We start from the raw sequence: 23,206 nt of genomic DNA on the forward strand, positions 1-23,206 counted from the left end.
GGGCGGGGCGAGCTCAGTGCTGGAGGCTGCACCATGTGCGGGAGATTTAAATCCAGAGGGGAGACCGAGCACCGCCCGGAGGTGGGAGGAGCAGCTGGTGAGACCGGGTGTGTGGGGTGTGTCAGAGGGAGGTGGGATCCGGGTGTGTGGGGGTCAGTGGGATGTGGGGGTCAGTGGGAGGTGGGATCCGGCTAGTTGGTTAAGTCCATTACTTGTTCCTGCTTGGACAGGAAAGCATGGCTTTGGACCAGGGGGGTCAGAGGGAGGTGGGATCCGGGTGTGTGTGCGGGGATCAGTGGGAGGTGGGATCCGGGTGTGTGTGCGGGGATCAGTGGGAGGTGGGATCCGGGTGTGTGTGCGGGGATCAGTGGGAGGTGGGATCCGGGTGTGTGTGCGGGGATCAGTGGGAGGTGGGATCCGGGTGTGTGTGCGGGGATCAGTGGGAGGTGGGATCCGGGTGTGTGTGCGGGGATCAATGGGAGGTGGGATCCGGGTGTGTGTGCGGGGGTCAGAGGGAGGTGGGATCCGGGTGTGTGTGCGGGGATCAGTGGGAGGTGGGATCCGGGTGTGTGTGCGGGGATCAGTGGGAGGTGGGATCCGGGTGTGTGTGCGGGGGTCAGAGGGAGGTGGGATCCGGGTGTGTGTGCGGGGATCAGAGGGAGGTGGGATCCGGGTGTGTGTGCGGGGATCAGTGGGAGGTGGGATCCGGGTGTGTGTGCGGGGATCAGTGGGAGGTGGGATCCGGGTGTGTGTGCGGGGATAACATTGTCCCTGTGGGTGAGAGTTCCAGTGACTAGTTCAGAGAAGATACTTGATAACATTGACCTAAGATGCAGAGGATGCGCAGAGGGAAGAGGAGATAACTGTGCGTATAATTAGGAGATAGCTGTGCGTATAATTAGGAGATAGCTGTGCGTATAATTAGGAGATAGCTGTGCGTATAATTAGGAGATAGCTGTGTGTGTAGAGGGAAGAGGAGATAGCTGTGTGTGTAGAGGGAACAGGAGATAGCTGTGCGTATAATTAAAGCTGTAGTTCAAGCTGCCGTTAATAAATAAATAAATAATATTTTTCCCATTCAATATGCGCATGAATACAATCTGCGCACTGACCAGTGATTAGCTAAGCTGCAGATCGATCCGTTCTCCTGTAATCGATCCGGGTTATTTAATTCAGGTCTTGCACAGCATTGTGGGCAATGTAGTTCCTGGAATATGATTGACTGGGCAGTTACTAGATACAATTGGTTCACTGCCAGAGAGAGGGCGGGGCTCGAGAGCCAGAGCCTGTCAGAAGGGGGAGGGGCTGTCACTTTGGAAATGCTTCCTACATCAGAAACATTAAAAATGTCTTTAAACATTTTATTTTTTTATTGCTACAAGTATTTTCTCCTAGTACAGAACTGATTTATTAAACCACATGTAGGATATCGCTTCACCTGCTGCTTTAACCCTGTAACCCTTCCAACATATTAGTCAAATGGGGTAATGAAGTGTTACCCACCAGGGGGTTTGTGAGGGGTCTCCAAGGGGTTCACCCAGTCACCTCCTATGTCATTGTGGATACCCGGCAGTATAGCGGATTCCAGAGCCCGTGTAGGGACTGTTCATATAGGTCCCAAACTGCACCTTGGCGTGGGTTGTATAGCTATAGCTGTCATTTACAGCAGAAGATTCCAAAATCTCTCCCCACAATGCTTTGCTTCCACTGCAGCAAGGCATGGTGGGACGTGACTTTGGAAGTTCCCGCAGTGAATGACGGCTATACCCCCCCACCCCCCCATCCTGCCTGCAGACTGAGGGGCTAGTAGAACACATTTTCCGTCGCGGGGGGCGCTGTGTGTGGGAGGCGCTGTGTTTGGGAGGCGCTGTGTGTAGGAGGCGCTGTGTGTGGGAGGCGCTGTGTGTGGGAGGCGCTGTGTGTGGGAGGCGCTGTGTGTGGGGCGCTGTGTGTGGGAGGCGCTGTGTGTGGGAGGCGCTGTGTGTGGGGGGCGCTGTGTGTGGGGGGCGCTGTGTGTGGGGGGCGCTGTGTGTGGGGGGCGCTGTGTGTGGGAGGCGCTGTGTGTGGGAGGCGCTGTGTGTGGGAGGCGCTGTGTGTGGGAGGCGCTGTGTGTGGGGGGCGCTGAATGTGTGGGGGGTGCTGTGTGGGGGAGGCGCTGTGTGGGGGAGGCGCTGTGTGGGGGAGGCGCTGTGTGCGGGGGGGCGCTGTGTGGGAAAGGTTGGGAAATGAATAAACGTGGTTTTCCAGTCAGGAGATGCCGCTCTCCCACATCAGGGGAATCCCCCCGCTCGCCCTCTCCCCGCTCGCCCTCTCCCTGCTGCTGTGCCAGTGCTGTGCCCGCGCTGACCCAGATGCCGGCGTAATGGAGGTGGGCAGAGTCCAGCTGCAGAAGCTTCAGGACTTCGCACGGCACCCGCGCTTTGGGGAGTGTTGGAGCCGGGCCCTGCAGCGCGTGGACGTGGGGTGCAAGCGGCTGAATGAGGAGGAACAGAGTCGCATCGCCCTGGCATTCACTCACTGCCACCTGGAGAGGTATCCCCCCCTGCCTCCCATCGCTGTGTCTTGTCTGTCCCACCCTTGCATGGATATACATGGGCCTTAAACCTTTCAGGTCCGGCCGTGACTTCCCGGCATGCACGGGCCGCAGCTCCATCCGGCAGTGCACGCGTGGCATGGACTCCGTGGCCTTCAACGCCTACACCGAGTTCTTCACCCACGCGCACAGCATCTGTTACTATCTGCAGAACGAGATCTGGCAGGAGCAGGCACAGGACATTATTCTGCGGTCAGTGTGTAAAGGGGCCAAAATCCGCCCCGCCGGCAGGGAAGGGGTCAAATCTATCCGGGCTGAGGATACATAAGTCGTCTTTATAAAGCGATGGCAAGTTCAGTGTAAGAAGACGGGCTCTGGGCGTGTCGGGGTGTATGATCCACGCGTTGTAGCAAGACGCTGATAATAGGATTGTATGCAAGGATACACTATAACGGGGGTGGCTAACTCCAGTCCTCAATGGCCACCAACAGGTCAAGTTTTCCGGGTATCCCTGCTTCAGCACAGGTGGCTCAATCAGTCTCTGCTTCAGCACAGGTGGCTCAATCGGTCTCTGCTTCAGCACAGGTGGCACAGTCTTTGACTGAGCCACCCATGCCGAAGCAGGGATATCCTGAGAACCTGACCTGTTGGTGGCCCTTGAGGAGTGGCGTTGGCGCCCCTGCCCGGCATGTTCTTATTGCCCCCCCCCCCCCCCTCTCTCTGCAGACTGACTGTAAACTCGGACAGCGTCGCCCGGCAGCTGGAAGCCACGAATCTGATGGCGGAAGAGATGATCCAAGCGCAGAACGCCACGCTGCGGTCACAGGAGGAGATCCTGCGGAACGGACGCCTGCTGAAGCAGACGCTGCAGGAGTCCACGCTGGGTAAGGCACGGCGCAAGTAGCCACGCGAATGTCATCGCGCAGGGCCGTTTTAATCTCGCGTATTGTATTCACGGGAAGATATTCCTTCAAAAGCATTGAAACTGTCACATTCACGCAGGGCTTCAGCAGAGTGCTGGAGGGGAAGCATATTCCAGAGGGAGAGAAGAACTGGAACACGGGGCCGTTCTCTGAGGGTGGGAGGCTTGGGAAATGTGAGGAAGGGCTTCATGGGGCGGTGGGGAAAGAGCGCGCAGGATCAAATAGCGGCTGAGGTCTCGCAGCAGATAAGAGAATGGGGGGGGGGGGGCTGGGGGGGGGGGCGGGGCTGGGGGGGGGGGCAGCCATGTGGTTCTTATCTGCTGTCTAATGCTAGATTATTATTTTAACCTTCATGAGATCCATCTACACCAGGGGCACCAACTCCAGTCCTCAAGGGACACCAACAGGACAGGCTTTTCAGGCTATCCCTGCTTCAGCACAGGTGGTTGTCTTGGACTGCACTCCCTGTGCTGAAGCAGTGTTTGAGGACTGGAATTGGCTAGCCCTGGTGTCGCCGCTTCTCTCCTGAAGAGGGAGCAGTAACCCCCCCTCTCTCTGGCGCTCCCAGGGATGAAGCAGGCCTTCCAGGAGATGCAGCAGTCCGCCGGGGAGCAGCGCCTGCTCTTCGCCGAGATCTTTAACCGCGTCAGCTTCCTGCACCAGTTTGTGGTGGGAGAATCCAACTCGCTCTACTCCTTCCTGTACAACCTCGTGGCCTGCGCCGCGGTCTTCCTGCTGACCTCCACCCAGCGCACGGCTGGGGCCAGGTACCCCCCCCCCCCCCAACCGTGGCACAACCGGGCAGTGGGTTCCCAGTCCCTCCTGCAGCCGAGGTGACCCGGATTTCCCATCTCTCCCCAGGCTGGTCCTGTTTGGCGTGGTGGCGGCGAACGTGTACACGGAGAGGATGATCTGCTCGTCCTTCCTGGGGAGCGCCGATTCCAGCTTTGATCAGACGGTGAGGGCAGCCTCGTTCCTCACCCCGAGGAGTTCCGTTAGCAGGTCGGGGGGGAGACTCGCGCGCTGCTTGTAGCGGTCGGCACGGCGCGGTCACCCAGACTATCTACCACATACCACGAATGTCTCCCGTCCCTGTCACCAGCCGGGCTTCGTAAAGGACCTTTTCCTGTCCTGTTTAGTAGCTTCTTTCTGCTGCATTTCTACATGTAAATTGTCTTGTGGTTTCACGCTGAGCTGGCCCCATAACTACAGCTCCTGTTGGCGTGTCTGTGTATATAGTGCAGTTACATTATAGTGTGTCTGTGTATATAGTGCAGTTACATTATAGTGTGTCTGTGTATAGTGCAGTTACATTATAGTGTGTCTGTGTATATAGTGCAGTTACATTATAGTGTGTCTGTGTATATAGTGCAGTTACATTATAGTGTGTCTGTGTATATAGTGCAGTTACATTATAGTGTGTCTGTGTATAGTGCAGTTACATTATAGTGTGTCTGTGTATATAGTGCAGTTACATTATAGTGTGTCTGTGTATATAGTGCAGTTACATTATAGTGTGTCTGTGTATATAGTGCAGTTACATTATAGTGTCTGTGTATATAGTGCAGTTACATTATAGTGTGTCTGTGTATAGTGCAGTTACATTATAGTGTGTCTGTGTATATAGTGCAGTTACATTATAGTGTGTCTGTGTATATAGTGCAGTTACATTATAGTGTGTCTGTGTATATAGTGCAGTTACATTATAGTGTGTCTGTGTATAGTGCAGTTACATTATAGTGTGTCTGTGTATAGTGCAGTTACATTATAGTGTGTCTGTGTATATAGTGCAGTTACATTATAGTGTGTCTGTGTATATAGTGCAGTTACATTATAGTGTGTCTGTGTATAGTGCAGTTACATTATAGTGTGTCTGTGTATATAGTGCAGTTACATTATAGTGTGTCTGTGTATATAGTGCAGTTACATTATAGTGTGTCTGTGTATATAGTGCAGTTACATTATAGTGTCTGTGTATATAGTGCAGTTACATTATAGTGTGTCTGTGTATAGTGCAGTTACATTATAGTGTGTCTGTGTATATAGTGCAGTTACATTATAGTGTGTCTGTGTATATAGTGCAGTTACATTATAGTGTGTCTGTGTATATAGTGCAGTTACATTATAGTGTGTCTGTGTATAGTGCAGTTACATTATAGTGTGTCTGTGTATATAGTGCAGTTACATTATAGTGTGTCTGTGTATATAGTGCAGTTACATTATAGTGTGTCTGTGTATAGTGCAGTTACATTATAGTGTGTCTGTGTATATAGTGCAGTTACATTATAGTGTGTCTGTGTATATAGTGCAGTTACATTATAGTGTGTCTGTGTATAGTGCAGTTACATTATAGTGTGTCTGTGTATATAGTGCAGTTACATTATAGTGTGTCTGTGTATATAGTGCAGTTACATTATAGTGTGTCTGTGTATATAGTGCAGTTACATTATAGTGTGTCTGTGTATATAGTGCAGTTACATTATAGTGTGTCTGTGTATATAGTGCAGTTACATTATAGTGTGTCTGTGTATAGTGCAGTTAGATTATTATCTGTGTATATAGTGCAGTTACATTATAGTGTGTCTGTGTATATAGTGCAGTTACATTATAGTGTGTCTGTGTATAGTGCAGTTACATTATAGTGTGTCTGTGTATATAGTGCAGTTACATTATAGTGTGTCTGTGTATATAGTGCAGTTACATTATAGTGTGTCTGTGTATATAGTGCAGTTACATTATAGTGTGTCTGTGTATAGTGCAGTTACATTATAGTGTGTCTGTGTATATAGTGCAGTTACATTATAGTGTGTCTGTGTATATAGTGCAGTTACATTATAGTGTGTCTGTGTATAGTGCAGTTACATTATAGTGTGTCTGTATATAGTGCAGTTAGATTATTATCTGTGTATATAGTGCAGTTACATTATAGTGTGTCTGTGTATAGTGCAGTTACATTATAGTGTGTGTGTGTATAGTGAAGTTACATTAGTGTGTCTGTGTATATAGTGCAGTTACATTATTATCTGTGTATAGTGCAGTTACATTATAGTGTCTGTGTATAGTGCAGTTACATTATAGTGTCTGTGTATAGTGCAGTTACATTATTATGTGTGTATAGTGCAGTTACATTAGTGTGTCTGTGTATAGTGCAGTTACATTATAGTGTGTCTGTGTATAGTGGTTACATTATTATCTGTGTATAGTGCAGTTACATTATAGTGTGTCTGTGTATAGTGGTTACATTATTATCTGTGTATAGTGCAGTTACATTAGTATGCATGCACCATCACAGCATGTTCTGCCCTCCAGGAGAGCATAGCCTTCTGGGTTGGGATAGCCCGTAGGACCTCCACTTTCGTGGGACTGTGCGTCCTCCTGTATGTCACTGCGACACATCGCGATGTGCAGAGGCAGAGCCTGGAGGTGCTGCTAGGGCTGCAGGAAACCAAGGCAGAGCTGCAGAGCATTCTGCAGGAGGCAGGTACTGCTGGCGTGTGCGTGCGTGCGTGCGCGTGTCTAGTACCCCGTAACATGACAAATCCCCACCAGAAAAGGACTGGTTACATGTTGTCCCCGAGCCATTCATGTAACACTTTGTCCTGTAATTATATTGCTCACCAGTTGGCAGCAAAGGGAGTTAAAGCCGTTTTGTTTGCATTGGTTACACTGCTCATTTGCATGTCATTACCCAGAATCCCCGGCTGCGTGGTATGCTAAGAGATAACGGGGAAGAGCAGGGTTGCAGACTTGTCTCAAACGTGTGAATGTGCTCACAAGTGCTATTTGTATTTGCTCTGCACGGGGAACATACGTTTTTGCACATTTCGGACCTCCAAACCACCAATTTTTTTTGCTATAAAATGTTTGTTTCCTCAACTTTAAGGGGGAAAAAGTGGTGCGCGTGTGGGTGTGTGCGTGTGTGTGTGCGTGCGTTCACAGCTCTAAGCGTGCACACTGCTCTTGCTCATTGCAGAGAAGTTGCTGACGCAGCCGCGTCTCTCCCAGGACCAGACTCCGCAGCACAGGGATTTGATATTTGGAGACTCGGGGATTGCGGACCCTTCATTTATCCAGGCGCTCCCCCCCGTACAGGACCCACTGCTCCTCTCCCTGTACACTGCTCCCCCGGGTGAGTGTCGCAGGCGCTCCCCCCCGTACAGGACCCCCTGCTCCTCTCCCCGTACACTGCTCCCCCGGGTGAGTGTCGCAGGCGCTCCCCCCCGTACAGGACCCCCTGCTCCTCTCCCTGTACACTGCTCCCCCGGGTGAGTGTCGCAGGCGCTCCCCCCCCGTACAGGACCCACTGCTCCTCTCGCTGTACACTGCTCCCCCGGGTGAGTGTCGCAGGCGCTCCCCCCCCCCCCGTACAGGACCCACTGCTCCTCTCCCTGTACACTGCTCCTCTCCCTGTACACTGCTCCCCCGGGTGAGTGTCGCAGGCGAGCCCCTGCTGGCTAAAGTAACATGGGACCCCCTTTAAAAACCCATCGTACGGCGCTCATTTCAGCTCCGCGGACCCCCTGCCTCCAGAGATACTTCCCGGAGGTGTCGCACGGAAGATATTAAATCCCCCGCATTGCATGGGCCAATAGGAAACCGTGACCTTGCTGTGTCCTATTGGCCCGCAACACGGGAGATGTAAACCTCCATTTTGTTTCCCCTAGTGGAGATGCTGCTGGCGGCACCTTCCCTGGTCAGTATCTCTGGAACACAAGGGGGTCCCCAGAGCTGAAGTTACAGTGGTTAAGCTCCCAAGACCCCCTGCGTCCTACACAACTTCCTGTTATCTCTGTGCCTCGGCGACCCCACAACGGTCTATATACCGGCACTCCTAGACTAGGCCCCAGGGGCAGATTACATGGGTCATGTCCTTCTGTGGTTAGTGTTACTAGCTCTGCCCCGCGGTTACAATGTATCTCCCACAGAGGCGCAGGTTACTAGCACTCCCAAGAGAAGGAGCCGCTCTCCGTCACGCCGGCTCAGCCGCGGGGGGAGGAGCAGCTCACGCGCCTCGGACCCTGCCGTGTACCACATCCCGGTGACTCAGCCACTGGTAAGGGGGACCCACGTCACTAGCTGAACACGCAAGGGTTAATTTGGGGCCCGTGAAAGTTACCGGTAGTTTTAACGCCACCCTGCAACTTATTGCAGTGGCAACGCCGCCATCTTCCCAGGAGGGATCACGTGAGGTTAGCGAGAGGGACATGCAACGTTTTACTGGCTCCGGGGGGCAATGGAAAGGGTTAATGGGTCTAATGGATGTAAAGCAACACGGATTGGCCATGGAGTTCACGCGCGTGTGACATTTCCTGCATCTCTCCTGCAGATTCCGCGGTACTCCCTGCGCAGCGGGGCGTCTCTCAACAGCTCCACGTCTGCTCCGTAACTTCCTAAATCCCTTCTCTAACTACAACGTAGAGCGAAGCGGTTACAGGGCTGAGCGCTTTCCGTCTGTTACACCGTATGCCGCCAGGATTTCCCATCCCCACACACCGGAGGCTCGTGTTGTCTTTGTGTTTTATTCATGTGAAGCAGACGATGTGCGTTTCTGTAGACGTTTCATACAATGGGAGGACGGGCTCTCTCGAGTCCCGATCTCGTATTCGTGCTGAACGCTCGGCACTACCTTCGACTCGGTGTAAAAAAAAAAAATCAAGATGTAATTACTGTTTGTGTCCTATTAAAGATTTTCCTTTTTAACCGCGTGTGGTTGTTTGGGGACGATAACGGCATTTTCTGCCGGACGGACGTTCTTACCAGCCGGATATTGCATTAACCCTGTCCCTGCCAGCGCGTAGCCTTCAGTTGATGCCTTTAGGGTAACACAGGCTTCTCCCGACGTTAAAGGCAGATCAGTGCGGTCACATTCCCCTCCGTACAGGGAAATACCCAATTCCCCGCCCCCCGCGCTAAATCAGGCAAAGTATACTCCAGTTTAATGTCACATTGTCGCTGTTTTACACCCAGATCGCAGGGTTATGGCGTCTGCGCATGGTGGAGACGGCTGCAGTCCTGGGGAGGGTGTGGGGGGCTTACAACTCCCCTCTCCCCCTCCCCCCCTCTCCCGAACAGCCGCCAAGAAAGCGGCATCGCGCGTCTTCAAATCCTCTTTAGTCGTCGGAGAGCCCGAAGTTCATCGCCAAGGTCAGCGAGTCGGAGAGGTTCGTCGCAATTTTGTCTGTAGAACGGGGGGAAAAAAGAATTATTTTGGGATTTGGAAGGACCATGAATGCGCCGGAAAAAAAAGTGTCGCCATGCGGCGTCACCTCAATTCTTCCAGGCGCAAACCTCCAATTTCTTTCTCTGACTGCTGCAGAGCATCAATCTTTCTCCGCGCCCTCCTCTGCAGAGCATCTGTCTCCCCCCTCCCCTGCTGAGCGTTGCCTGTTCTTCCCACCCCCACCCCCACACTTGCTCTCTTCTGCAGAGCGTCTCTCCCCCTCCCCTGCAGAGCGTTGCATGCTCTCTTTTCCACACACACACACGCTCTCTCCCCCTCTCCTGCAGAGCGTCGCATTTCTCCCCTCGCCCCCCACTCACTCGCTCTCTTCTGCAGCTTCTTCCGCCTCTTGCTGGCCGCCCGCAGCGCCTGCCCCTGCTGCAGCGGGTCCACAGAGTGGATATCCTGCAGGTTGGGGGCTCTGGGTACCGCTCGCTCTCTCTCGGGCTGGCCTTTGCTTTTGGCGGCTTTGAATTCCACAGTCATCGGACCAAACTGCAGGAGAACAGACCCGTTACTCTCCTACGTCACCGCAGCCATATCATGCTACTATTCACTCGCTGCAGCTTAAAAATAACCAGCGCTAAGATCAAACCGCCACCGGTCTAAAAGATGGGGGACTCTGGAGAAGGTAAGAGCGGGGCGCACCACGTCTGCACCGAGCGCCGCAATATTCCCATCCGCCCTGAGTACTCCTTTAAATACTAGGCACAGACAGATGGCGGCCATCTTTTCTGTTCCCGATGCTGGGCGATGAAAAGCCTCTGCTCCGGGAACAGAAAGCTGCGTCTGCCGCGAGGGGCGCCGTTTCTCTGAGGCCCCACCCCACGGAGATTTTACATTTACATCTGGTGTGATAATGGTTGCCGCCATGTTGCCCCCGCTGCTTTTGTATTATACACCCACATTTCACTTCTCTGGGCAGAGTAACTTCCTAGGACGCAATGGGGGTGACTGAGAACGGGCATCACAAAGACGCCGTGATTAGGATTTGTTTCTGTGCTGAAGAGCGGTGTAATGCGGCAGGCAGAGGCTTATAGGGGATCCATGTTAAAATGGGTGAGAAGTAAAAAGTGACAGTGCGCTCATTTGCATAGCATTGCCCAGAATCCCTGGCTGCAGCGGAAGCACTGTATGCTGGGAGACAAATGGCAGGGTTTGTTACAACGTGGACTTTTTGTCACTTTTACACCCCGTAACTTATCTTGTCTGGATGTTTTCATTGCAAACATTTATGCCATATGCATATTGTATAGTTAGAGTTAATTTAACCCCTTATTAGCCCACTCAAGGGTTTATTTACCTTGATTGTAGGGTCACCTAAACCTCACAGTTTAACACCCCTTTATTCAGACCCCAGCACTCGCCCTAGTGCTGTTTGTGGGTCCCACTGCTTCGATCGTCGTTATTTATCTCCATTATTTTAATTGATTTAATTAATAGTTTAACCATTATCATCCATTCACCCAGCAGGGCGGGCGAGTGCCCAGCAGGGCGGGCGAGGGCCCAGCAGGGCGAGGGCCCACCACTGGGTTTCCTTGTTCCGGTAACTGTAGGGATTAAACATGGTTCCTTCCCCAGCGACGTGCCGCAGAAGGGGGCTCATTACACGGGAAGCCCTGTGTCCAGCCTCATGTTTAGGGGATACCTCTGTGTCTATGTCCTCGTCCATCAGGTCAGCGGGTGCATCTGCTCCATCTCTCTCCTCCTCCTCCTCCTCCACTTCAACGTCCTCCACTTCCTGCTCCGTGCCGGCCGTCAGCGCCGAGGCCTCCATGCTGATGCCCTGGGGCACCGACGCGGGCATCTCTGGAGGAGTTAGAAACACACGAATGTTAATAGCCCACGTAGCAAGAAGGATCGTTATTGTGCCACTCGAGTCCCAGGGAGGTGACGTGGCCAGGGTTTAAAGTCCATGCTCGTACCACTAAACTGTAGCACAATACTCCTGCACGTGGGGTGTAGGGGTCTGGAAAACACAAACTTGGGGGTTCGACTTCAGCCACTTCAGGTGACACTTTGTCGTTATCGTGTTTTTGGCCCATCTGGCAGGAAAGGGGTTAAGGAGAGAGCCTGCAGGTTAAAGATCTGGTGGCCACGCCTCCTGCGCAGCTCAACCCCCCCTCCCCCCGCAGCTCTTACTTGACAAAGACTCGTGATTGTCTATCTCCAGCGCCTCGAAATCAAACGCCTTCCCCATCTCCATGACGATCTCTGCGCTGATGTGCGTGGGCATGGTGTGCGTCTCCGGAGGGTGCGTGAAGTAACTGATCTTACCGCTGGAAGGAACGCAAATGTACATTATACAGATGTACATTATACATATATACGTACATTATACATATATACGTACATTATACATACATATATACGTACATATAAAATCCTACTAACAAGGGGCTTATTCGGAAGCACTTCATAATGTTTGTGACACTGGCAGCAAACTGGATACAGTGTCACTGATTGCTATTAAATATCATCAGGAGACACACACACACTCACACACACACACACTCACACACACACACAGTGAGTCAAGCCACTAAGGACACTGACTCTAAACAATGACTTTGGGCAAGTCCCGTTATCTGTTGGAGAAGAGAGAACAGCTCCTGCTCTGATAAATATTGTTAGATAATATTTGATATAAGGGGTGCATAGCGGGATAAGGCACTGATAGTAATCCCTATAGTGCGTGCAGTCTGCCTCGGTCAGAACTATGTATAAGGGACTGATAGTAATCCCTATAGTGCGTGCAGTCTGCCTCGGTCAGAACTATGTATAAGGGACTGATAGTAATCCCTATAGTGCGTGCAGTCTGCCTCGGTCAGAACTATGTATAAGGGACTGATAGTAATCCCTATAGTGCGTGCAGTCTGCCTCGGTCAGAACTATGTATAAGGGACTGATAGTAATCCCTATAGTGCGTGCAGTCTGCCTCGGTCAGAACTATGTATAAGGGACTGATAGTAATCCCTATAGTGCGTGCAGTCTGCCTCGGTCAGAACTATGTATAAGGGACTGATAGTAATCCCTATAGTGCGTGCAGTCTGCCTCGGTCAGAACTATGTATAAGGGACTGATAGTAATCCCTATAGCGCGTGCAGTCTGCCTCGGTCAGAACTATGTATAAGGGACTGATAGTAATCCCTATAGCGCGTGCAGTCTGCCTCGGTCAGAACTATGTATAAGGGACTGATAGTAATCCCTATAGCGCGTGCAGTCTGCCTCGGTCAGAACTATGTATAAGGGACTGATAGTAATCCCTATAGCGCGTGCAGTCTGCCTCGGTCAGAACTATGTATAAGGGACTGATAGTAATCCCTATAGCGCGTGCAGTCTGCCTCGGTCAGAACTATGTATAAGGGACTGATAGTAATCCCTATAGCGCGTGCAGTCTGCCTCGGTCAGAACTATGTATAAGGGACTGATAGTAATCCCTATAGCGCGTGCAGTCTGCCTCGGTCAGAACTATGTATAAGGGACTGATAGTAATCCCTATAGCGCGTGCAGTCTGCCTCGGTCAGAACTATGTATAAGGGACTGATAGTAATCCCTATAGCGCGTGCAGTCTGCCTCGGTCAGAACTATGTATAAGGGACTGATAGTAATCCCTATAGCGCGTGCAGTCTGCCTCGGTCAGAACTATGTATAAGGGACTGATAGTAATCCCTATAGCGCGTGCAGTCTGCCTCGGTCAGAACTATGTATAAGGGACTGATAGTAATCCCTATAGCGCGTGCAGTCTGCCTCGGTCAGAACTATGTATAAGGGACTGATAGTAATCCCTATAGTGCGTGCAGTCTGCCTCGGTCAGAACTATGTATAAGGGACTGATAGTAATCCCTATAGCGCGTGCAGTCTGCCTCAGTCAGAACTATGTATAAGGGACTGATAGTAATCCCTATAGTGCGTGCAGTCTGCCTCGGTCAGAACTATGTTTTATTCTTTTTTCTAAAAGAGATGAATTTTCATCTCCACTAATATATGTTTTATGCAGCACAAAACATATTTTCAAACAGCATATCAAAGTAAATATATATATATATGGGAATAGTTTGATAATTATTGACCATCACTAATACAAAGTGTATGATACTAATACGCTCCAGCAGGGTTAGCATAAGTACTTCATAATTAGGGAATTGGTGTGATATTAATGTGAGTGAATCAATTTACACGTGTAATAAATTATAAGTGTTATCGTGTATAATGATTGTAGTGAGTGATTACAAAAAATCCCAATGAGCAGCAGCTACCCCAGGGGTATTTATCACAATGAGCAGCAGCTACCCCTGGGGTATTTATCACAATGAGCAGCAGCTACCCCTGGGGTATTTATCACAATGAGCAGCAGCTACCCCTGGGGTATTTATCACAATGAGCAGCAGCTACCCCTGGGGTATTTATCACAATGAGCAGCAGCTACCCCTGGGGTATTTATCACAATGAGCAGCAGCTACCCCTGGGGTATTTATCACAATGAGCAGCAGCTACCCCTGGGGTATTTATCACAATGAGCAGCAGCTACCCCTGGGGTATTTATCACAGTGAGCAGCAGCTACCCCATGGGTATTTATCCCAATGAGCAGCAGCTACCCCTGGGGTATTTATCCCAATGAGCAGCAGCTACCCCTGGGGTATTTATCACAATGAGCAGCAGCTACCCCTGGGGTATTTATCACAATGAGCAGCAGCTACACCTGGGGTATTTATCACAATGAGCAGCAGCTACCCCTGGAGTATTTATCACAATGAGCAGCAGCTACCCCTGGGGTATTTATCACAATGAGCAGCAGCTACCCCTGGGGTATTTATCACAATGAGCAGCAGCTACCCCTGGGGTATTTATCACAATGAGCAGCAGCTACCCCTGGGGTATTTATCACAATGAGCAGCAGCTACCCCTGGGGTATTTATCACAATGAGCAGCAGCTACCCCTGGGGTATTTATCCCAATGAGCAGCAGCTACCCCTGGGGTATTTATCACAATGCCACATACATAGAATACCAGTACTTCCTCTCACCAAAGAAAGTGTTACTATTTAACAATTACACCGTTTATTATGTTCTAACACAGGCGTGCGCTAACGTTCCCGCTGCACCCCCTGCCTGCTCCCCCCCCCTCCCTGCTCTCTCCCCCTGCCTGCTCTCCCCCCCTGCCTGCTCTCCCCCCCTGCCTGCTCTCTCCCCCTGCCTGCTCTCCCCCCCTGCCTGCTCTCCCCCCCTGCCTGCTCTCCCCCCCTGCCTGCTCTCTCCCCCTGCCTGCTCTCTCCCCCTGCCTGCTCGCGCCCCCCTGCCTGCTCGCGCCCCCCTGCCTGCTCGCGCCCCCCTGCCTGCTCTCTCCCCCTGCGTGCTCTCCCCCTCTGCCTGCTCCCGCCCCCCTGCCTGCTCCCGCCCCCCTGCCTGCTCTCCCCCTCTGCTCGCGCCCCCCTGCCTGCTCTCCCCCCCTGCCTGCTCTCTCCCCCTGCCTACGCCCCCCTGCCTGCTCTCTCCCCTGCCTACGCCCCCCTGCCTGCTCTCCCCCCCTGCCTGCTCTCCCCCCCTGCTCGCGCCCCCCTTCCTGCTCTCCCCCCCTGCCTGCTCTCCCCCCCTGCCTGCTCTCCCCCCGCCTGCTCACACGATTATATAGGCCGCCCAATCCTCGGGGGCGTCCCACAGGCCCGGTATTAAGGATATCCCGGTCTCAGCACTGGGGGTTCCGTGTAAATGACAGAGCCACTGATTGAGCCACGGGTGCTAGAGCCGGGATATCGTTAACACCGGACCTGTGGGGGTTTCTTGTGGACTGGAGTTGGGAACCGCTGCTCTAGAACACGTGGAACCCGCTCACCTCACCCAGTCGCCCAGCACGGCTTTAGCGGCTTTGTCCTGGTCCGGCGTCCCTCCTTTCTTCAGCTTGCCCTGCCGCTTAGCGAGCACGGACAGGAACTCCAGCGTGTCCCGGAAATCTGTCACCTTGTAGTGCTGCATGATCTGGGACAGGGACAGCGCACAGCTCAGCCGGGGCATCCGGTGCACGTGGCACGTGGAGTAGTGACAACGCAGGCTGGATATCTGCTGCGTGGCCGCTCACTCCACGCAAGGGACTGGTGTCCTTATATTGTCACACACGTTCGTAGTGGGACAGTAAGTGGGATGTGTGTGTGACTGAGCAGTGTCCCTCTCTGTGTCACCCCGTGAGACCGTGCGAACCCTACTTTGTCTCTGTCACCCTATGTAATCGCCCTCCTGTCATCATGTCCCCCTATAGATAAAGGGACATAGTCCAATCTCTACCATGTTATTGTCACCCTGCGGTGTGATGCACAAGGTGTCACCCCTCCCTGTCACTGTGTCACCCTGCAGTGTGATGCGCACGGTGTCACTGCTCCGTCACGTGTCACCCGGCTGTGTGATGGATTCGGTGTCACCGCTCCCTGTCACTGTCACCCTGCGGTGTGATGCACACGGTGTCACTGCTCCCTGTCACTGTGTCACCCTGTGGTGTGATGGACACAGTGTCACCCCTCCCTGTCATTGTGTCACCCTGCGGTGTGATGCACACGGTGTCACCCCTCCCTGTCACTGTGTCACCCTGCGGTGTGATGGACACAGTGTCACCCCTCCCGGTCACTGTGTCACCCTGCGGTGTGATGCACACGGTGTCACCCCTCCCTGTCACTGTGTCACCCTGCGGTGTGATGGACACAGTGTCACCCCTCCCTGTCACTGTCACCCTGCGGTGTGATGCGCACAGTGTCACCCCTCCCTGTCACTGTCACCCTGCGGTGTGATGCGCACAGTGTCACCCCTCCCTGTCACTGTCACCCTGCGGTGTGATGCGCACAGTGTCACCCCTCCCTGTCACTGTCACCCTGCGGTGTGATGCGCACAGTGTCACCCCTCCCTGTCACTGTGTCACCCTGCGGTGTGATGGACACAGTGTCACCCCTCCCTGTCACCCTGCGGTGTGATGCGCACGGTGTCACCACTCTGTCACCGTGTCACCCCTCCCTGTCACCGTGTCACCCCTCCCTGTCACCGTGTCACCCTGCGGTGTGATGCGCACAGTGTCACCCCTCTCTGTCACTGTGTCACCCTGCGGTGTGATGGACACAGTGTCACCCCTCCCTGTCACTGTGTCACCCTGCGGTGTGATGGACACAGTGTCACCCCTCCCTGTCACTGTCACCCTGCGGTGTGATGCGCACAGTGTCACCCCTCCCTGTCACCGTGTCACCCTGCGGTGTGATGCGCACAGTGTCACCCCTCCCTGTCACTGTCACCCTGCGGTGTGACGCGCACAGTGTCACCCCTCCCTGTCACTGTGTCACCCTGCGGTGTGATGGACACAGTGTCACCCCTCCCTGTCACTGTGTCACCCTGCGGTGTGATGGACACAGTGTCACCCCTCCCTGTCACTGTCACCCTGCGGTGTGATGCGCACAGTGTCACCCTCCCTGTCACTGTCACCCTGCGGTGTGACGCGCACAGTGTCACCCCTCGCTGTCACTCTGTCACCCTGCGGTGTGACGCGCACGGTGTCACCGGTCCCTGCTGTCCGCTGGACACGTCACCTGCTCCTTGTTGCAGCGCCTCAGTATGGCTTCCACCGGCCCCACCGGATCCACCAGCTGCTCGATCTTCATGCAGTTGCGCAGAATCATGGTGGCGTCCGACGTGGCCGTGGCCAGAACGATGCCCGGACAGTCCAGCAGCTTGATGTGTTTGTCCAGGTGAACCTCCTGCAAGCACCTGAGGGGCAGAACCTGCGCATCAGGCCACGCGTAGTATCCACGGCGCCACGCAGGCACGCTACATGGGTGAGCGCTTTCACGTTTCCGCTCAACGCCCGCAGTCGCAAAGCCACGTATCATCGGGCCCCAGACTGACCGTACAGCGATTCCAAAGTAAAGGGCGGAGTTATAAAGCAATATTAAAAAAAAATGCCAATGGCGGCCATTTTTAAAGTGCCCTCCCAAATTAATGCATTAGCACCAATGCTTTGAAAACTGCTAACATTTTCCCATCTAGATTTAGGGTAAAAAATCAATAATAAGGACAATTTCTAAAAAGAAAAAAACTACTTTGGGACGGCGTGGGACTGCCCCTTTATCCGTGCAGAGCCCGGCTTTTCTCCGGGGACTGTTATTTAGCGCGGGGCGGCATTATTTCCCTCTTACTTGGTCACGCCGGGTGTTGCTCCGACGCTACAGGCTCGCGCCCGTTTCAAACTGTTGATCAAACTGCTCTTCCCCACGTTGGGGAATCCTGAGAAAGGAGAGAAAAATGCGGCGTTTTCATCCCCGTAACTCCCCAAACAAAAGGAAAAGCGAGAGGAGAAAGGTGGGAATCACAGAGCAGAGCGCGAAAACGCAACGCGCCAAAACGCAACGCGGGAAAACGCAACGCGCGAAAACGCAACGCGGGAAAACGCAACGCGGGGAAACGCAACGCGCGAAAACGCAATGCGGGAAAACGCAACGCGCCAAAACGCAACGCGGGAAAACGCAACGCACGAAAACGCAACGCGGGGAAACGCAACGCGCGAAAACGCAACGCGCGAAAACGCAATGCGGAAAAACGCAACGCGCGAAAACGCAATGCGGGAAAACGCAACGCGCCAAAACGCAATGCGGGAAAACGCATGTTCTGTTTGTATTAATGAGACAGAAACAGAAGAGTTAAAATCTTCCGCCGCCTTTATTTTAATGTCGATTTTTAGCTCATATTACACCTAATAAAGGGGCAGAAAAACACCGATTCCTAACAGGGGAAAACAGGAATATCCGACGGAAAGTTCTACCGGGGAGGAGGTAAGCCCCAACACGCAATGTTCTGGGAGAAAAGCAGTTTCCCTGTATCCCTATAGCTGTACTGAGTAACGGCACAGAACTTACCCAGCACCCCCCGATATAGCACAAAACTTACCTAGCACCCCTCGATATAGCACAGAACTTACCTAGCAACCCCCTATATAGCACAGAACTTACCCAGCACCCCCCGATATAGCACAGAACTAACCTAGCACCCCCCGATATAGCACAGAACTTACCCAGCATCCCCCAATATAGCACAGAACTTACCCAGCACCCCCCAATATAGCACAGAACTTACCTAGCACCCCCCGATATAGCACAGAACTAACCTAGCACCCCCCAATATAGCACAGAACTTACCTAGCACCCCCCGATATAGCACAGAACTTACCTAGCACCCCCAATATAGCACAGAACTTACCTAGCACCCCCCGATATAGCGCAGAACTTACCCCCTCCCCGATATAGCACAGAACTTACCTAGCACCCCCCGATATAGCACAGAACTAACCTAGCACCCCCCAATATAGCACAGAACTTACCTAGCACCCCCCGATATAGCACAGAACTTACCTAGCACCCCCCGATATAGCACAGAACTAACCTAGCACCCCGTGATATAGCGCAGAATTTACCTAGCACCCCCTGATATAGCGCAGAACTTACCTAGCACCCCCCGATATAGCACAGAACTTACCTAGCACCCCCCGATATAGCACAGAACTTACCTAGCACCCCCCGATATAGCACAGAACTAACCTAGCACCCCCGATACAGCACAGAACTTACCCAGCACCCCCCGATATAGCGCAGAACTTACCTAGCACCCCCCGATATAGCACAGAACTTACCTAGCACCCCCCGATATAGCGCAGAACTTGCCTAGCACCCCCCGATACAGCACAGAACTTGCCTAGCACCCCCCGATACAGCACAGAACTTACCTAGCACCCCCCGATATAGCGCAGAACTTACCTAGCACCCCCCGATACAGCACAGAACTTGCCTAGCACCCCCCGATACAGCACAGAACTTACCTAGCACCCCCCGATATAGCGCAGAACTTACCTAGCACCCCCCGATGTAGCACAGAACTTACCTAGCACCCCCCGATACAGCACAGAACTTACCTAGCACCCCCCGATATAGCACAGAACTTACCTAGCACCCCCCGATATAGCACAGAACTTACCTAGCACCCCCTGATATAGCACAGAACTTACCTAGCACCCCCGATATAGCGCAGAACTACCTAGCACCCCCCGATATAGCGCAGAACTACCTAGCACCCCCCCCCGATATAGCGCAGAACTTACCTAGCACCCCCCGATATAGCGCAGAACTACCTAGCACCCCCCCGATATAGCGCAGAACTACCTAGCACCCCCCGATATAGCACAGAACTTACCTAGCACCCCCCGATATAGCACAGAACTTACCTAGCACCCCCCGATATAGCACAGAACTTACCTAGCACCCCCTGATATAGCACAGAACTTACCTAGCACCCCCCGATATAGCGCAGAACTACCTAGCACCCCCCCGATATAGCGCAGAACTTACCTAGCACCCCCCCGATATAGCGCAGAACTACCTAGCACCCCCCGATATAGCACAGAACTTACCTAGCACCCCCCAATATAGCACAGAACTTACCTAGCACCCCGATATAGCGCAGAACTAGCCTAGCACCCCCCCCCCCGATACAGCACAGAACTTACCTAGCACCCCCCGATACAGCACAGAACTTACCTAGCATCCCCCCGATATAGCGCAGAACTTACCCCCCCCGATATAGCACAGAACTTACCTAGCACCCCCCAATATAGCACAGAACTTACCTAGCACCCCGATATAGTGCGGAACTTACCCCCCCCGATATAGCACAGAACTTACCTAGCACCCCCCGATATAGCGCAGAACTTACCTAGCACCCCCCGATATAGCGCAGAACTTACCCCCCCCCGATATAGCGCAGAATTTACCCCCCCCCCCGATATAGCGCAGAACTTACCTAGCACCCCTCGATATAGCGCAGAACTTACCCACCACCCCCACAGTAATGGCCGTCTTGATGTCCAGGTTCCTGCAGTAGTTCCCGAGAAGTTTCATCAGACAATCGGCTCCGACGCAGGCTCCGGAGCCCAGGAGATCCTCGGACGCCTGCGTTACCGGCACGCGGCTTTGTTGCTGCGACACAAAGACACGTCCGCGATTATTACTGACCGTTATTACTAGCATTTATTAGTATGGCGGCAACGTATACCGCAGCGCAGCACAGGGCGGGAGGACAGTGACATTGTATGACAAGGGAACATATATCTGAGAAGACAGACAGTAGGAAGGAGATCCCAACCCCAGGAGCTGACAATCTATAAATTCACGGTGGCAGCGATAGGGTGTTAAGCGCAGCCCTGCAGACGGAGCATTTTGCCCAATCTCCGGCCGGTGGATTTAATCCACAGACCGCACAGTCATTGCTTTGGAGTGAAGATGGCAGCCATTTTGTATACCCGTAATAATAATAAAAACTATCTAAAGAAGAACTAGTGGCAGAAAATAATCCCTGTGGGCAGCAGAAAAGGAGAGCAGACGGGTAACCATGCAGGGGGACAGTGGAGTATGCCTATAGAAGGACATGCTGTAATATAGAGTGGGGCAGAGTCTGTCTACAACAGCGGTGGCCAATTCAGTCCTCAAGGACCCCACACAGGCCAAGTTTTCAGGATATCCCTGCTCAGCACATGTGGCTCAATCAGCCCAGCTTCAAGCCAGGTAGCTCAGTCTCTGCTTCAGCATAAGTGGCTCAATCAGCCTGTGCTGAAGCAGGGATATCCTTAAAACCTGACCTGTTGGGGCCCTTGGGGACTGGCGTTGGCCGCGCTTGTGTACACTTTTCGCAGCCTTTCACGGTTCTTTCTGAAAATGAACCAGATCACCCCCCCCCCCCTTCCAGATCATTCAGACTTGTTGAGCACGGAAGATAAACGTGAAAGACGGAGCGTGGACATGCCACGGAGAGCGGCAGTACCAGGTTCTTGTTCTGCTGCTGTGTGGATGCCTTGAATGCCACGGTGGGGAACTCATTCCTCAAATATTTCAGCCATTTCTCCACGATCGGCTTGGAGACCAGATCTAAGGGAACGGGGGGGGGGGGGGACAGGATGAGACCAGATCTAAGGGAACGGGGGGGGGGGGGACAGGATGAGACCAGATCTAAGGGAACGGGGGGGGGGGGACAGGATGAGACCAGATCTAAGGGAACGGGGGGGGGGGGGGGGGGACAGGATGAGACCAGATCTAAGGGAACGGGGGGGGGGGGACAGGATGAGACCAGATCTAAGGGAACGGGGGGGGGACAGGATGAGACCAGATCTAAGGGAAACGGGGGGGGGGGACAGGATGAGACCAGATCTAAGGAACGGGGGGGGGACAGGATGAGACCAGATCTAAGGGAACGGGGGGGGGACAGGATGAGACCAGATCTAAGGGAACGGGGGGGACAGGATGAGACCAGATCTAAGGGAACGGGGGGGGGGGGGGACAGGATGAGACCAGATCTAAGGGAACGGGGGGGGACAGGATGAGACCAGATCTAAGGGAACGGGGGGGGACACAGGATGAGACCAGATCTAAGGGAACGGGGGGGGGGGACACAGATGAGACCAGATCTAAGGGACGGGGGGGGGGGACACAGGATGAGACCAGATCTAAGGGAACGGGGGGGGGGGGACAGGATGAGACCAGATCTAAGGGAACGGGGGGGGGGGGGACAGGATGAGAACCAGATCTAAGGGAACGGGGGGGGGGGACAGGATGAGACCAGATCTAAGGGAACGGGGGGGGGGGGACAGGATGAGACCAGATCTAAGGGAACGGGGGGGGACAGGATGAGACCAGATCTAAGGGAACGGGGGGGGGGGGGACAGGATGAGACCAGATCTAAGGAACGGGGGGGGGACAGGATGAGACCAGATCTAAGGGAACGGGGGGGGGGACAGGATGAGACCAGATCTAAGGGAACGGGGGGGGGACAGGATGAGACCAGATCTAAGGGAACGGGGGGGACAGGATGAGACCAGATCTAAGGGAACGGGGGGGGGGGGACAGGATGAGACCAGATCTAAGGGAACGGGGGGGGACAGGATGAGACCAGATCTAAGGGAACGGGGGGGGACACAGGATGAGACCAGATCTAAGGGAACGGGGGGGGGGACACAGGATGAGACCAGATCTAAGGGAACGGGGGGGACAGGATGAGACCAGATCTAAGGGAACGGGGGGGGGGGACAGGATGAGACCAGATCTAAGGGAACGGGGGGGGCAGGATGAGACCAGATCTAAGGGAACGGGGGGGGGACAGGATGAGACCAAGATCTAAGGGAACGGGGGGGGGGAGACAGGATGAGACCAGATCTAAGGGAACGGGGGGGACAGGATGAGACCAGATCTAAGGGAACGGGGGGGGGCAGTATGAGACCAGATCTAAGGGAACGGGGGGGACAGGATGAGACCAGATCTAAGGGAACGGGGGGGACAGGATGAGACCAGATCTAAGGGAACGGGGGGGACAGGATGAACCCAGAACAAGTCCCCGTCTGCACGGAGAGGGGGAAATAACGGGGTATAGCACAGTCACAACCGTTTGGCCGCCAGACAGCTGGCCACCGCAGATTACTCTGGGGGTCTGGGGGATTGTGGGCCATTTTTGATCATGCCAATAACTGC

At 53.4% G+C, this 23,206-nt stretch overlaps 2 protein-coding genes across 3 annotated transcripts in view; one reads left to right on the plus strand and one right to left on the minus strand.

Annotated features, from left to right (window-relative positions):
- Positions 1–9,130, plus strand: part of LOC142471940 (uncharacterized) — a 9,147-nt gene extending 17 nt beyond the window's left edge. Inside the window, exons 1-10 of one of the 2 annotated variants that reach the window (XM_075578425.1) lie at positions 1–97; positions 2,248–2,532; positions 2,612–2,785; positions 3,260–3,417; positions 4,025–4,223; positions 4,318–4,414; positions 6,766–6,937; positions 7,430–7,585; positions 8,382–8,509; positions 8,783–9,130. The exon at positions 1–97 is cut by the window's left edge and continues 17 nt beyond it. In XM_075578425.1, the coding sequence (XP_075434540.1) occupies positions 2,255–2,532; positions 2,612–2,785; positions 3,260–3,417; positions 4,025–4,223; positions 4,318–4,414; positions 6,766–6,937; positions 7,430–7,585; positions 8,382–8,509; positions 8,783–8,842 (1,422 nt within the window). In that variant the 5' untranslated portion in view covers positions 1–97; positions 2,248–2,254 and the 3' untranslated portion in view covers positions 8,843–9,130. The remainder of the gene's footprint in view (positions 98–2,247; positions 2,533–2,611; positions 2,786–3,259; positions 3,418–4,024; positions 4,224–4,317; positions 4,415–6,765; positions 6,938–7,429; positions 7,586–8,381; positions 8,510–8,782) is intronic. The other variant, XM_075578426.1, reaches the window with a different exon arrangement.
- Positions 8,962–23,184, minus strand: GNL3L (G protein nucleolar 3 like). Its single transcript, XM_075579517.1, has 10 exons — positions 23,157–23,184; positions 21,510–21,613; positions 20,524–20,668; positions 17,843–17,930; positions 17,237–17,414; positions 15,511–15,653; positions 11,819–11,955; positions 11,325–11,485; positions 9,997–10,171; positions 8,962–9,634 (listed from the first exon to the last, which is right to left on the minus strand). The coding sequence occupies exons 1-10, from the start codon at positions 23,182–23,184 to the stop codon at positions 9,567–9,569; spliced, it is 1,227 nt and encodes a 408-aa protein (XP_075435632.1). The 3' UTR covers positions 8,962–9,566.
- Between the last annotated feature and the right edge of the window lie 22 nt (positions 23,185–23,206).

Source organism: Ascaphus truei, chromosome 21 (assembly GCF_040206685.1).
Source record: "Ascaphus truei isolate aAscTru1 chromosome 21, aAscTru1.hap1, whole genome shotgun sequence".
Classification (NCBI taxonomy): domain Eukaryota; kingdom Metazoa; phylum Chordata; class Amphibia; order Anura; family Ascaphidae; genus Ascaphus; species Ascaphus truei.